We start from the raw sequence: 13823 nt of genomic DNA on the forward strand, positions 1-13823 counted from the left end.
TCTCCACCAACGCCTGGAAGGTTGTGAGGGAAGAAGACGCCTCGCAGGGCCCCTTCGGTTTGCTCATTTCAGTTTTTTCTTTTTGTAAGAAATATATTTTTATTCCCACTTTTAAAAGAGACTTTCAAAAAAGGATATCCAATAACATTATGATTTTTTTTAGGGAATATAAATAAAACTCAGAGTTGAGTTGAACTGAACACTGTGTCTGGATGCTGTCAAACCATAACGAACAGCTAGTTTAGAGTTTTGCAGTTCCTGCTAAACAGTTGTGCTTTGGACATTTATACAACTAAATATAAACCCATTTAACACTTTTATATTTCCATCCGTGTGGCTGTGTAAGGATCACTTCTCTCAGGCTAACTGCACTAGTTCAAAGTCACAGTTCAGGTATTTCAGCTTTTATTTTGTCGCTTTCTTTTGACCCACTTCTGTTCACGTAGAGATTGTCCGTCTGGTTCCATGACGTCGATGTCTGCTGAGAGAACATTTCGGAGTATATTGCCTGTTACGGTAGTTGGAATGTCACTGAAAATAGTGTTGAAGTTAATGGTTTCTTACTATTCTGTTCAAAGGTGCTTGGTATGTCATATAATTACTGTAAACATGCGATGAGGCCATTATTCACTGGGGTGATATTAGACCAACCCTCCTGCCGATGGTCTGGTTTTCTTGTACGTATACTGTGTGTTGGTGAGTTATTGAGGCTGAAAGGCTACATGTAGCACTTTTAATGCAGTTTTGATTGTTGATCATTTTTCAATAAAGTGTTCTGGAGTGTTTGAGTTTGGCGCGACTGACAACTTCACTCACGCATTCATATCAAATGTACATCATTCACAGTGACAATGAAAAAGGCCGATTTAATTTTATGAAAGCTGAGATTATTTAATTTGGAGTGTTACATTTTAATTACACAATACACAACCCATTTATTTATATCAGTGGCAGTACACCCGTCATGTAACAATGAATATAAATAAGATCTAAAAGGCCACTTTAGGCACAGCTGCATGTGATATAGATATGTAATATACAGAAGAGCAACCATTCCCTGGTATTAACACTGACGTTTGTGTTATACCCCTTTAAACAATAGTGTGTATCCACACAAGCACAAATCTACAAACTTTTCTAAACTGTTCTCAGGCGATTTTGTGGATTTCCAAGCCGCCAGTGTCGCTAAAAATAAATTATTCTAGAAAAACCTACATTTTACAATATGGTCCCTGCTAGAGCAACCAGGGGAAAGACTTATGACTCTGTCAGCAGATTTCGGGAAATGATCATCCTCATCACCTCATTCGTGCCTTTAGGGGAAAAAATGAGAATAAAAAGAGTCACACAAACTGATCGTTACTAAACTGCGCATGACAGCTGCCTTCAATATAAGACTCATATTAAATCTGATACACGAGACAGTAAGAGGAGACAGCCTCACCCTCTAGGATCTGATGGACTCTGATGTCTCGGACAAACTGCTGTACTGCGTAGTCTTTGAGGTAACCGTAACCGCCGTGCATCTGAAGAGCCTGGTTGCAGATCTGTTGAGCAAGAAGAGGCAGTAATATAGGGAAGAAATTAAACGAGGACAAACTTCTCTTAACTCACGTCAAAGCACTCGTCTGTGGCAAAGAGTTTGGCCATGGAGCAGAGAGAGACGGCATCGGGCCGGTTCTGCTGCAGCGCTGTAGCAGCCTCACGCACCAAGAGGCGCGATGCAACCAACTTGGTGGCCATTTCTGCCAGCTTGAACTGAAGATACTACTCGCATCAACACGGACAGGGAGAGAGGGAAGGATGAATTCACAGTATCTCGCAGAAACAGTTTCTAAATACTTGAATGTAGGATCCTTAAAGGAGCTTCTTACCTGGTTGTTGGAGAGCGTCTCTCCAAACTGCTTGCGCACCAACAGATGATCCCTCGCTAGCTGCACACAGGCATGAGCCGCCCCAAGAGAACAGGACGCTGTTGGAGGAGCGTTTGTATAAAAGCGGCTGATGGTTGGACCAACAACAGGCGACGTTGATACTTTGATACTAATGTCGGTTACACAGGAACGTATCTAAAGTGCGCTGGCGTTAGCGAACACAAGCTGCCATAAGATGCTGCTCATCCCAGACCAAGAGCAAAGATGCCTTTTGCTACTTTCGAATTTATGAAGAGGAAGAATTTATAATTTCTTACATGGTTTCTCTTTAATGTCAGCTTCCTACAAACATCCATCACATTTGAGCAATATGCACAAATCTGTTGCCAAAAGGCTCATTCCCACCTCTGCAGACAAACATATATTTTGATTTAAGTATTTCCATGACTGGTGTGATTCCAATGATTTTCTCTAGCTATGGGAATACATCACACATCTGGGCATCATTAACTATAGTACAGTGTACCTGAGTAGTGTTTTCCTCCTCACCAATATTAATTCTGCCTCCATTCAGGCCTTTCATGGCCATGTTGAATCCTTGCCCTTCCGCACCGAGCAGGTTGGCCACCGGAACGGCACAATCCTCAAATATCACCGCTCTGGTCGGCTGCGAGTTCCAACCCACCTGGAGAGCAGATTGAAAAACTCAAAGATTGAATCTTGAGAGGCCGTGACTTACTTCTGCCATCTAGTGGTTACCTGCTAACACTAGCTACAGAGAAAAACTATTAAACCCAACAACAATTAACTCTACCTTCTTTTCCTTTTTGCCAAAACTGAGGCCCGGGGTTCCTTTCTCTACCACCAGACAGGAGATGCCTTTTGCTCCTTTAGCTCCCGTTCTGCACATCACAACATAGACGTCAGTGTCTCCTCCTCCACTGATGAAGGCCTGCAGGGTCACAAAGAGACGACACGTGTTTCTGGCTCACCGTTTAAAAAGAGCGGATTCACAGTAACGCAGGCATGAACGGGGCTGCAGTCACCTTAGAACCATTCAAGATGTAGCGGTCTCCTTTCAGCTGTGCAGTGGTCAGAAGGGAAGCAGCATCACTGCCGCTGCCTGGAATCACAGATCACAGGTTTGATAGGTTGCACAGAAAAACTTGAATTTGCAACACATTTCTGAGTTGTTTTCCTCCCTTTCCTTATTCAATGTTTTCCATATAAAGACTGACCTGGTTCAGTGAGACAATAGGAAGCAAGCTTTTCCATCGAACAGAGGTCTGGACAGAACCTCTCCCTCTGCTCAGTGTTGCCAAAGGTGTCGATCATCCAGGCACACATGCTGCAAAGAAAGGAGCAGACTGCGAATTTGCAGGCAAAATACATAGAAAATATACATTACAGCTATTAATATAGTTCCCATTATGGTGGAAAGTGGTCACAATGGAGTTCATTTACCCAGTTATTTTCACAAGATGAAAAAGCAAAGAACCAAATAAAAAAAATACATCTGGATGGATGAATTGCCAAACACATTGTTTTCTACTATATGTAGTTTGGATTTATTGAAGAGTAATCCATCCTCTTGACTTAAAACAAGAACCTAATAATTCAACTTTCCATCTTGTTTTGATTGCAGGTACGTGCCATTAATGTGATATTGGGTGTGCTTACTTGTGGATACTGATGTAAGCTGTGGTGCTGACACATCCCGTGGACAAGGCCTCGAAGATGACGGACGTGTCCAGCCGAGAAAGACCCGTTCCTCCGACATCCGGCTGAACGTAGATCCCGCCAAACCCCAACCGGGCTGCCTTTCGCATGGTCTCCACTGGAAATATTTCCTGGAGGGGGGGGGGGGCAAAAAAATAATGAACATACCTACAGTTGATGAAATTAAACCAATTGGACATTTATTTGGACATTCTAACATGACAGTACCGACAGCTCAATTTGAGCTCCAACACACCTTCTGGTCCCACTCGGCCATGTGCGGAGCCATTTCATTGGCTGCAAAGTTAAAAGCAACTTCCTGAAACTCCTTCTGTTCATCTGTGAGTCCATGAGCAGCTGTCAACAAAGAGCAGAGAACACAATGATGCCACATTATTTTATAATAATGCACAGATTCAGGTGTAGTGTGTGCATGGTTTGAAATACATCCTAAAAGATGACAGGATGTGTTTATATGTCCAGCATTTTGAATCATTCAAATATTAAATTATTAAACTCAGGTTTGATCAAATTCCCTCACACAACCTGCCTAAAAAGAGGGGCGTTGCAAAACTAGCCAATGACCGCTAACAACGTCACAGGTAACCATAATATTAACGTAATAAATAAAACCCTGACAGTGTGCGTGTTTACTTCATCTTGTTTTATCCAAAGTCAGAAGTGTGTGTGTAGGAGAGCAGTAAGAAGTGAGTACAAGCAGCGGTTATCTAACTAGTTCACTTGTCACCCGGTGCCATTGAGACTTTCTTTCATAACACACATCCTTTGTCGTTCAAACTGATGCTAACTGTTCTCTCGTGGTTTTTTTGGGACTTACGGTCGACACAAGAAGCTATTCCTCTTCTCTGTGGACTTCTGTTAGAAAGTAAACGATGGTTCCTGCAGATGCTGGAGCCCAGTCTAGCGATTCTTCCCAGAGGTCCCACGGCCGCCATGTTTACCTCCACAGAAGAAGAACGGCCGTGCTGCTCTTCTTCTTTGGTATTATACGGCGGTTGGCAAATAACATTATGGTGCATTACCGCCACCAGCTGGTACAGAGTGTGGATCAGGATAAATAAATATATATATATTTTTTTATTTTTTAACATCCTTGCAAAATAAAACAAAGGTTACTGGTGTAATAATATATTTGCTTGTGATGCTTCAGTGCCAGCTGTATTCAGAATAAGGGGTGATCTTGTTTGGGGAAGTGGGCCATGTTGGGAGTGAACACTGACTCCTTAAAGGCTCTTTTGGGGGATATTGAATACAATCCAAGGACCAACGCAATCAGGATCTGTATGAGATGTAGTGATGATCCCAACCAGAGTGAGGCAGCAAAGCGCTACACGCGCCTACTCTGCCGTAAAGCGGAGACACTTCAAGGCAGAAGACTACTAACATCAGCCGGTTGTTGGTGTCTTAGATATCCGTCTGGTTCACCGCCTCGTCTCCGTTACTGAGCTCTTCACAGCCGCCTGCCTGAGCTCCTCTACAGGACGTAAACGGGAGTAGACGGTAATCAAATCAAGTGCACCGATAACTTTGTTGACATCACGTGTCGTCCATTTACCTGTGGAGCTCCGTTACAGGTACTTTTTAATCTGCGTTGTAGAGGTTATCTACCGACCAGAGCTGCAGTGTCACCTCCTCTGCATTGCTTTAAAATGAGAGGCACGCTTAGTTCACACGTGCTGCTCAGGTTTTAAAGCTAACTAGTCTCTGATGCTTAGAGGAAGAATCATCTTCAAAGTTTCAAGTGGACCTAAAAAGTTAGTTTTATCAACGTATTAAATTAATGTTTTTATTCTCCTTATCAAATCATATAAGTTATCACACTGAATTGAGATTTCTACTGAAAATAAAAAACAAGGCAATACAAAATATCCTCATCCTCTGTTTCCAGCTTCAATAGTATTATTGTCCTTACTATTTCCTTACTATTAAAACTGAAAATATTTGTCAACTGTTAAAATAAGACATTAAACAAAAACATTCTGACATTTAATAGACTAAACAATTGATACCTTCAACATAATCAGAAATGTATTCACGCAGCAAGTACAAATCAGTGTTCGGAGCAGCCCTCAAGACATTTGTTGAAACATTTATTTTTGTAATTTTATGGTTTATTTGTTGTAGATCTGGATCACATTCTCCATCACACTGTGTATAATCTATATCGTGATATGGGACTTTATTATTTTTAATTAATTGAGAAATTGATAATGGATACAATTACCAGACAGTAATTACTTTAGTTTTTTTTCTAATCCAGCAAAAGAAAAATAATGAATCAAAGTTCTGTAATACATTGATGCAAAAATATACGTAATACACATCGAGATGTTAAAGATAGCTACTGTATGAATGAGATATTTTGACATCATCAACCCTGTTGTGGACGTTGTAAACAGGTTTCTTCACAGACTGTGAGCGATGCCACCAAAGACGAGGGCCAGAGCGAGTAAAAGAACTGCCAGTTCAGGTGAGCAAACGAACTTCCAGAGTAAAACTTCTCGTCTGGTTTGGGTGTTTTCTGAGGGACTCATTATCAGGTTATTGCTGCAACGACAGGCAAAGACGATGGCGGCGAAGCGGCTGGCGGGAAGAGGAAAGCTGCTGCAGCTCCTGCAGAGTCTGCGAAAAATAAGGAGAGCTCAGAATGTCCACAGCTCTGTCACTGGCTGATGAAGTCTGAGCCAGAGAGCCGCTTTGAGAACGACATCGACGTCAAGGTACAGAGCCTGAACACAGTTAGTTTGTTTTTTAATGTGAGTCACGTGCACTCGTCTGATGGTCTCATTCTGCAGTTTGGGATAGAGGATCTGAAGGCTTTGCCGGATCAGACTGGTTGCTGGGACGGCGTCCGCAATTATCAGGTAGAGCCACAAAACCGACTCGGTAATGAAAACGATGTTTCCCTCAAATGAGGCACTTTTTTTCTCACCAGCCTTGTGCAAATTCTTCCTTCTTGTTTTGTTCCTCTGAATCATCCAGGCGCGCAACTTCATGAGGCAGATGAAAGACGGGCAGTTGGCTTTCTTCTACCACAGCAACTGCAAAGAACCGGGGATAGCGGGACTCATGACAGTAAGTCGCGCTGATATTGTGATGATTTAAACAAAGCTACAGGCATCATTATCTGGTGTATTTCCTTTTTTATAGATCGTGAAGGAAGCTTATGTGGACCACACACAGTTTGACAAGAAAGATGTCCACTTTGATGCAAACAGTAAAGCGGAGAACCCCAAATGGAGCATGGTGAACTCATGCAGGAGTTAAAAGCACACTGCAGGATCATAACAATGGAGCATGGGGGGGTTTGATGTTGTTTTCGTGTCTCTCAGGTAGACGTCCAGTATCAAAGAATGATGAAGCGTTTTCTCCCTCTGTCTGAGCTGAAGCAGTACCACCTGCAGCATCGCGCCACAGGGGGGCCCCTGAAGGACGCGGCCCTGTTTACGAGGGCCCGGCTCTCTGTGCAGCCCCTGACCCCTGGTGAGTGAGGACGTCCTCCCTCCGTGACGTCTGTCAGTGTTCACCGGGTCTGAACCCTCGCTCCGCTCTTCTTCTCCTCTGCAGAGGAGTTTGACTTCGTCCTGAGTTTGGAAGATGAAGAGCCTTTGTGAGGATTTGGACCAGGTGTTGTCGACACAATGAAATCGCGAAGCAGAGACGTTGTTCACGGCACTGTAGCGTTTATGTTCTTTTGTTCACAAATATTAAATGTGCTTTTGTCAAATAATGGCTCGCATCCAGTCTCTGAGCAATACAGAGCAAGCTTCTTCTGACACCTGATGTTTAAATGGCAAAGTCCTGCTTCCATCACAAATTCCCAAATACAAAGTTATCTTCAAACAATCCAAGAAGTCAGAACACTAGCACTTTATCTTCCAAAAGTACTTCAATGACTGATAATAAAACTAGCTGGAGCAGTTCGTTGGTACTTGCAGTCATCTCCCTTTCCCCTCTTCATTAGAGGGTTAATTCAGATCACCTGTTGGCTGCTGATGATGACTTGAGAGCAGCTTGGTGAGTTTCTCCTCTCGGCCAATCAGGGAGTGGTGACGCCTTTTCTTTAGAGCTTAAGAGAGAGGTGGGAATCACGCTCCAGTCTTTCTGATCCTCCTTCGACTTGCTGCAGACCTCCTTTTAGCAAATTCCTGACAGAACCTCCTTTCAGCAGATATTGTTCGCCAGAAACTCCGTCTTCTTTGATGTCTTTAACTTTTCTATTTCAAGGTGATTTTGAAGCATTCTGAAACTCAGCTGGAGTGAATATTAAGAACACAATGAATTTATTTAATTTTTGTTGAAAGCCCCTTTATACACATTGAACTTGTCGAAGAGGCATTTCTTCATTGTGATATATATTTCTGTATTGTGTGGTCGGGAAGTGGTTCTCAGGCTTCGTTCAGCTCAGCTGAACTGATAATCTGGGTGATCAGTGTGGACAAATAGCTGCACATTTTGTTTGTCAAGACAAATTGATAAATTATTTCACGAGTTTCCAGTTCTGTGATTGTTGCAGAGCAATTTGGGAACCAATCACTTGGCCTCTTTGATGCTCATGTATTTAAAAAATGTGAAGACTTCGTCACTCATGTTCAAAGCTGTCAAGTGTTAAATTGCTCAGTGACAAAACAACTCAGCCGTGTACTGTACGTAGCAGTGTTGGTGTGATGTAGTCTGTGTATCTGGTGGTTTTATTAATAACACTTTCGCTCATTGCTGTGAAACAACAAAGTCCAGGTTTTTTTTCATTTGGCATCAATTTATTTGACCTTCAGGGACGAGGAATAATTCATTAGCATTTTGCAAAAGATCGTTCTACTGTAACTCTCTCTGGTTAAACGACTAAAATGATGTTAAAGAGGCAGGAGGATTCCATTTGCTTGATACACTGAGGCACAACGTTTAAGTCTCTAATGAAGAGGATACAGTGGACTTCATACTATCAGACCTTAATACAAACACCCGCTCCTCACAGCCACTGGAATGCCGAGGCAAAGCACGTGAACATGAAAGGTGGTCTTGTGGCACCGCGTACTGTATCAACGTACACAAGCCGGTCTTATTTACAGATCAAAACCGCAAAAACATGTGCGATAATACTGAAGCCCTCAAAATGGGAAGTTTCCGCTTCGATCATTTTTTTTTTTTTTTTGTACACACACAGAAACAAACAAAGAGAAAGTGTTTAGCAAGATAAAGCAGTGCAAAGTGATCTCAGATTTCTTGACCCGACAATGTTAGGAATGCATTCGTTAAAGGTGGAATGTTGGAGATACATTTCTGAAAATTCATGACAGTCGAGTCGTATTAATTACAAGATCAGAAATTAATTTATCCTAAAAAGAAAAAAAGCATTAATTAATATAACCAACAGAAGGCTTAAAAATTCCAGAACATCACACATGGAAGGTTTTAACACAGTGGACATAGTGAATGATTAGTTTGATTCCCAGAAAGAAAAGACAAATGCGTTAATGAGGAAGTACAAGACCAGCGGCCCGAAGCTACTTCGAATGCCTCATGCAAACGCTTTGCATTGTCCACATACTGTATGTATGACTGTATGTCGGTCTCCCTTCAACAGCAGCGGCTACAAATAAAAAAAATTTAAAAAACAGCTGCGTCACCACATGATGTACAGTTGACGGGCGGCTCCCGACGCCGATTACTCTCGTGAGAGGAGACGGGCGGGCGGCAGACCTCTATCCGCTCTCCTCCTTGGCGGCCTGTTCCAGAGCGCTCTCCGAGGCGGCCGAGCCCTCGAACCTCTGCGAGGCGATGGCCGCCTGATGAGACATGCTCTTCCTCACCACGTCCCCTTTCCTCCACAGCGTGATTTCCTGCACAAGGAAGGGTTCGGAGGGTTTTAGACGTTGTGCTTTATTTTATTTTTTTACTGTCGATTGACTTCATATCCATGAAAGCTCAAGACCATGACAGTGAATCTGGTGTTGCTCTTGTAAGTGGTCACTTAAAGAAAATAAATCATGTTATTAACGTTTGTATATCGGCAGCAAGATGCTCTCAAGAAAACATGTTCCCAGAGCCAAAATGATATTTTCAAATTGCTTGTTTTCTCAATTGTTTTCTCCCTTTTTGCTACACAAATGACACCAACAATTAATGTATTGCACAGATTTTTGTGGATTATTCAACTATTTGTTTCAGAACCAGCTGTATTTTTAGCAGTAAATCTACAAAAATCGACCTACTTCCTTCCATTTTATGCTGACAGGACATGACGCAGTATGTGCGCCACACAATAATTAAACTGCAACTTTTAAATGCCCCATGCCAACTTCACTTAAAGATAAATGTGTTCCACAAATGTAATTGCCTTACAGTCCAAAACTCAAACCACATCCTCAAAGCTGCGTATTAGTATGAACTGTAGTATAGAATTGGAATACAAGCATTGGTCCAATAATTTCACTGCACTTGATGTTTCCCTCTCATCTCTTCCTCAGGAAACCGTGTCACATCCCAGGCAGTATCACCACACATGGCCTCGTTCCTGCAGCAGCCTACCTGCTGCTTGAAGTAGCGTCTCTCCTCCTCGTCGATCAGAACCAGGTTCAGGTAGTAGCGCACGGAGAACTTCTTGTTGATGTCTCGCATGGTGGGAGTCAGATCATAGCCAGCCAGAAATAACCGGATGGGAATGGACTCTCCTGAAACATGGAATAATCGCATCAGGTTGGATGATGCTCAGTCGATCTTCAGTTAGCTGTTTCGTGATTGAAATGACTGAAATCATGCGTAGGCGTCGTTTACCTCTGACCGGAGCTCCGTCCATGATCTCGTACTTGGCGATGGTGTCGTTTTCGTGGTACACACTGGGGCCGGTGCCCGTCGTCTCACGTTTGATGATGTCGATCTCCATGTGTTTGATTTTAATCCTCACCAGCAGGAAGTAGATTTTTCCCACGATAACATCTTTCAGATGGTACCTGTCAGAGGACAGATGAAGACACGCGCAGAAAGGAGAATGAGGGCTGCAGGTCGCTCAGTAACGGAGCACCGATATCTTTTTTATTATTTGGCTACTGGACAGCAGTTGCTGGTTTGTCTTTGATAGTAGATGGTAGTATTCTTTGGGGTTTGGACTGTTGGTTAAACAAGACACTTTAAGACAACAGCTTTGCTGACATTTGATATATCCAGCGATTTGTTAATCAAATAATGAATCAAGTATGTAGACGGTTAGTTGCAGCTCTATACTCTGAGTCTCACTGCAGTATGTGCTCGACTCACTCACACTATTGCTCTACACGAGTACACCGAGGCCAATGTTTCCAAAAGGTGTTCAGAGACGCTGCATTTATTATGCTTTCTTGGCTGGATATGGTTCAATGTGTTACCATTATAAAACCTGAGATTTATGGATTTCCTTCCTTCAAAAGACACTTTGTAAATTCAGTTCTGAAAAGTGCCATCAAGAAATAATGCTTGTTCACTTTGACAACTTTGGTTTAGAATGATAATGTTGCCATGTTCAGCTGGTCCATTAATGGTTAAACTCAACGTTTTGTGGTTCCAGCTTCTCAAAAGTGAGGTTTTGCTGCTTCTCTCTTGCTTCATATCGTTATAATGATGTGAACATTATTTTTGTTTTTTGGTCAGGCAACACAAGCAAACTGGAGACCTCACCGTTAGCTCTGTGACATTGTGATGGACTTTTTTTTTTTTTTTTTACTATTTTCTAACATTATATAAATTAAAAAGTTGAATCACTGACAAAGAAATGTCTAGGGATCGATTATTAATGAAATGGTATAAAATGAAATGGTTTGTTGCAGCCCTACAAGTCTTACTTGGACTTGTTGTACTCAAACTCTATGTGGAGACAATCTTCTATTCCTACTTCCATCTTGATGGAGGAGTTGAGTTCAGGGTAAGTGCTCAACGTGTGCACCACGATGTCCGTCTCTTTACTGATGTCATTTAGTCGTCTGGTCACCGTGGCCCGCAGAAAATATCTGCAAACAAACAGAGAATGAAGACAGTATTATCACACTGAAGCAATAAAATACACACTTCAAAGTAAATGTGGGCAACGTTGAGCGTCAAATTGCTCAGTTTAAATGTTACAGGTTACAGAGGGACACATAAAGACCCTCAGTTCACAGCCTATAGAGAGGAGCGAATGATTAAAGGTACCGTAGCTTGACGTTCTGGCCCGTGTACGACTCGTAGGGTTTTTCAACATGAGTGAACTCAAAGTCGAAGGTCTGCGACTGAGTTATTTCACCCGGTCTTGCGAGATCTTTCACCAGAGAAACAAACTCATGATGGTTTCCTCTGTCGTAATACAGCTCTAGAAGAAAGACGCAAAAGCAGAATAAGTGCTGATGTTACCGATTTTTGTGACAGATGTACAGAGATAAACTTCAATTCAAACTGGTCATGTTGTCCATCATTTGTTGTGTTTTCTATGATTCTGCCAAATGCTAATTCCACTTATATTTGGTCTTTATTTGAATATGATTATGCTATTCACATATTAAGGTTTAAATTAGAGTCTCGCCTTAAACGTTTGTTGCAATTTTAGTTGGTAGCAGATTATTCAATAGTGTTCTGTTACTTTGAGATGTTTTGGGGAGGGTGTTGCTATTTCTCTCTCAGTCAAAGGAAGGCTCCCAGGACAATATTGATGAGGTTTAAGAGTGAACGTGGCTCAGATGGTGCTGCTCATGTATGACCATTAAATTCAAGTCTCAGGGTTCACAGAGTGCTCAGAGACTCGTTTAACTACCCTGTTTGCTAAACCATAAAAAAAACATTTTTAACCCGTTTCCCCGAGCTGGAAATGACACATCGGTCTTTCCAAAATGTGTTACTATGGCTCCAGGGATTAGTAAATACGGCTGCACCTTTAGAAGCTGTTAGTCTTCTTTAGTTGTTTAACAAATTGAATATGTGTTCATCGTGATGATGAAAAGAGTCTTAAAGCAAATAGCACAATATTTAAAAGTAATATAGCCCGATTGAACTGGTTCAGTTCATTTTGCCATTAAAAAAGCTCCCACTCCCCACAGCAATCATTGGTGTACAGTCCCTAACATAATGTTTGTTCTATGACCCACAACACCATAGCATGGGGATAAACAGAGGCCAGACTGTTCTGTGTGAACTTGTGAAATCTTTGGTGAACACATGTAAAGACGTCTCTATTGTGTCCGTCTTATTGATTTTTTCCCCACCTACCTATTTGTCCAACAAACTCTACTTTGATGCCCTGGTGCTCCAGCCTCTTGCCGGGGTTCTTCAGCGTCACGTTCACCTTTCCACTGACTGTCTCGCCGTCATAGAAAAGAAAGTATTTATCTTTCTTTCCATCTTCAGTCTTGTGCTCAGCCTTCTTCCTCGTTTCCGCGTCATTCAGGACGACATCAACTTCTGCACTTTGTCCAAAACTGAAGAAACTCATCTTGTGTAAACTCTTGTTAGCAAACGAATCCAAAAAAAACAAATCTGCTAATGTTTCAAAGTAAAACAACACAGACACACACACTAAGGCCTGCAGGTTGTGCGACCTCAGTTCCCTGTCGGAGCACGAGATACTATATTAAACCTGTAAAAAGTCGATGTTGGATGTTTTAGAGATAGCTCCACATTAGCTACATGTCCATACCGACCAAGCGAAATAGCAACACGACGGCACAACAAGAACGCAACAATAACACGTCCATCAGCAGATGAGCCTTTTCTTTTCTTCTTCTGGTGACCTTTTATATTAGATAGTCTAACGTGACACTGCGTGCACACTAGTATGCTCCGTAACGGTCACAATCCTCGCTATATTACATGTTTGTTTTCTGTAAGAAACGACGGTGTATGTTGTCAAAGAACCAGGATGTACGCCACCTGCATTGGGTTAACTACATCCGGGTGGGGATTTTCAAAATAAAAATCCAGAAGAAATCCAGAGCTGAAGTTCCAAACCACGTTCTAAACTACTGAGTGTTACTATACTATATATATAATGTATATAATATATAATATACATCATGTATAATGTACTATTATATTAAATATAATATATATAATGTACTGTTATATAATATATATATATAACATATATATTACTATATATACTGTACTATTATATTATATATATTATGTATACACTATACATAATGTAAATAATATAAATATCATATACTACATACTATATATAATGTACTACTACTGTTCTGGTTCCAAACC

General features: G+C 41.6%; 3 protein-coding genes across 4 annotated transcripts; 1 reads left to right on the top strand and 2 right to left on the bottom strand.

Annotated features, from left to right (window-relative positions):
* Positions 1 to 881: 881 nt before the first annotated feature.
* Positions 882 to 4550, bottom strand: acad8 (acyl-CoA dehydrogenase family, member 8). The gene is made up of 11 exons (XM_079272590.1): positions 4432 to 4550; positions 3850 to 3950; positions 3555 to 3724; positions 3113 to 3222; positions 2921 to 2997; positions 2689 to 2826; positions 2424 to 2559; positions 1875 to 1972; positions 1615 to 1767; positions 1445 to 1547; positions 882 to 1313 (listed from the first exon to the last, which is right to left on the bottom strand). Exons 1-11 carry the CDS (start codon positions 4547 to 4549, stop codon positions 1258 to 1260), a joined length of 1260 nt encoding a protein of 419 aa, XP_079128716.1. The 5' UTR covers position 4550; the 3' UTR covers positions 882 to 1257.
* A 433-nt stretch (positions 4551 to 4983) lies between these two features.
* Positions 4984 to 7297, top strand: thyn1 (thymocyte nuclear protein 1). Of its 2 annotated transcripts, none has more exons than XM_079272430.1 (8): positions 4984 to 5114; positions 6014 to 6084; positions 6174 to 6334; positions 6410 to 6478; positions 6597 to 6689; positions 6765 to 6860; positions 6947 to 7097; positions 7182 to 7297. In XM_079272430.1, exons 2-8 carry the CDS (start codon positions 6036 to 6038, stop codon positions 7226 to 7228), a joined length of 666 nt encoding a protein of 221 aa, XP_079128556.1. In that variant the 5' UTR covers positions 4984 to 5114; positions 6014 to 6035; the 3' UTR covers positions 7229 to 7297. The 2 variants fall into 2 exon arrangements, with proteins under 2 accessions (XP_079128556.1, XP_079128557.1); XM_079272431.1 differs by having other exon boundaries at positions 7004 to 7097.
* A 1074-nt stretch (positions 7298 to 8371) lies between these two features.
* Positions 8372 to 13464, bottom strand: LOC306779409 (vacuolar protein sorting-associated protein 26B-like). The gene is made up of 6 exons (XM_079271306.1): positions 12822 to 13464; positions 11775 to 11931; positions 11429 to 11593; positions 10389 to 10564; positions 10143 to 10285; positions 8372 to 9454 (listed from the first exon to the last, which is right to left on the bottom strand). The coding sequence occupies exons 1-6, from the start codon at positions 13042 to 13044 to the stop codon at positions 9317 to 9319; spliced, it is 1002 nt and encodes a 333-aa protein (XP_079127432.1). The 5' UTR covers positions 13045 to 13464; the 3' UTR covers positions 8372 to 9316.
* Positions 13465 to 13823: the final 359 nt, after the last annotated feature.

The sequence above is a fragment of the Melanostigma gelatinosum genome (genome assembly GCF_949748355.1).
Source record: "Melanostigma gelatinosum genome assembly, chromosome: 7".
In the NCBI taxonomy this organism is placed as follows: domain Eukaryota; kingdom Metazoa; phylum Chordata; class Actinopteri; order Perciformes; family Zoarcidae; genus Melanostigma; species Melanostigma gelatinosum.

Excerpts from the sequence above, each read along its gene's own strand:
- acad8 (XM_079272590.1), bottom strand. The coding sequence starts at position 4,549 with ATGGCGGCCGTGGGACCTCTGGGAAGAATCGCTAGACTGGGCTCCAGC. Across the intron at positions 2,998-3,112 it reads CTATTGTCTCACTGAACCAG|GCAGCGGCAGTGATGCTGCT; the intron begins GTCAGTCTTTAT and ends CTGTGATTCCAG. Across the intron at positions 2,560-2,688 it reads TTGGCAAAAAGGAAAAGAAG|GTGGGTTGGAACTCGCAGCC; the intron begins GTAGAGTTAATT and ends TCTGCTCTCCAG.
- thyn1 (XM_079272430.1), top strand. The coding sequence starts at position 6,036 with ATGCCACCAAAGACGAGGGCCAGAGCGAGTAAAAGAACTGCCAGTTCA. Across the intron at positions 6,690-6,764 it reads GGATAGCGGGACTCATGACA|ATCGTGAAGGAAGCTTATGT; the intron begins GTAAGTCGCGCT and ends CCTTTTTTATAG. Across the intron at positions 7,098-7,181 it reads TGTGCAGCCCCTGACCCCTG|AGGAGTTTGACTTCGTCCTG; the intron begins GTGAGTGAGGAC and ends TCTCCTCTGCAG.
- LOC306779409 (XM_079271306.1), bottom strand. The coding sequence starts at position 13,044 with ATGAGTTTCTTCAGTTTTGGACAAAGTGCAGAAGTTGATGTCGTCCTG. Across the intron at positions 11,594-11,774 it reads GGCCAGAACGTCAAGCTACG|ATATTTTCTGCGGGCCACGG; the intron begins GTACCTTTAATC and ends GTTTGTTTGCAG. Across the intron at positions 10,286-10,388 it reads GGACGGAGCTCCGGTCAGAG|GAGAGTCCATTCCCATCCGG; the intron begins GTAAACGACGCC and ends TCCATGTTTCAG.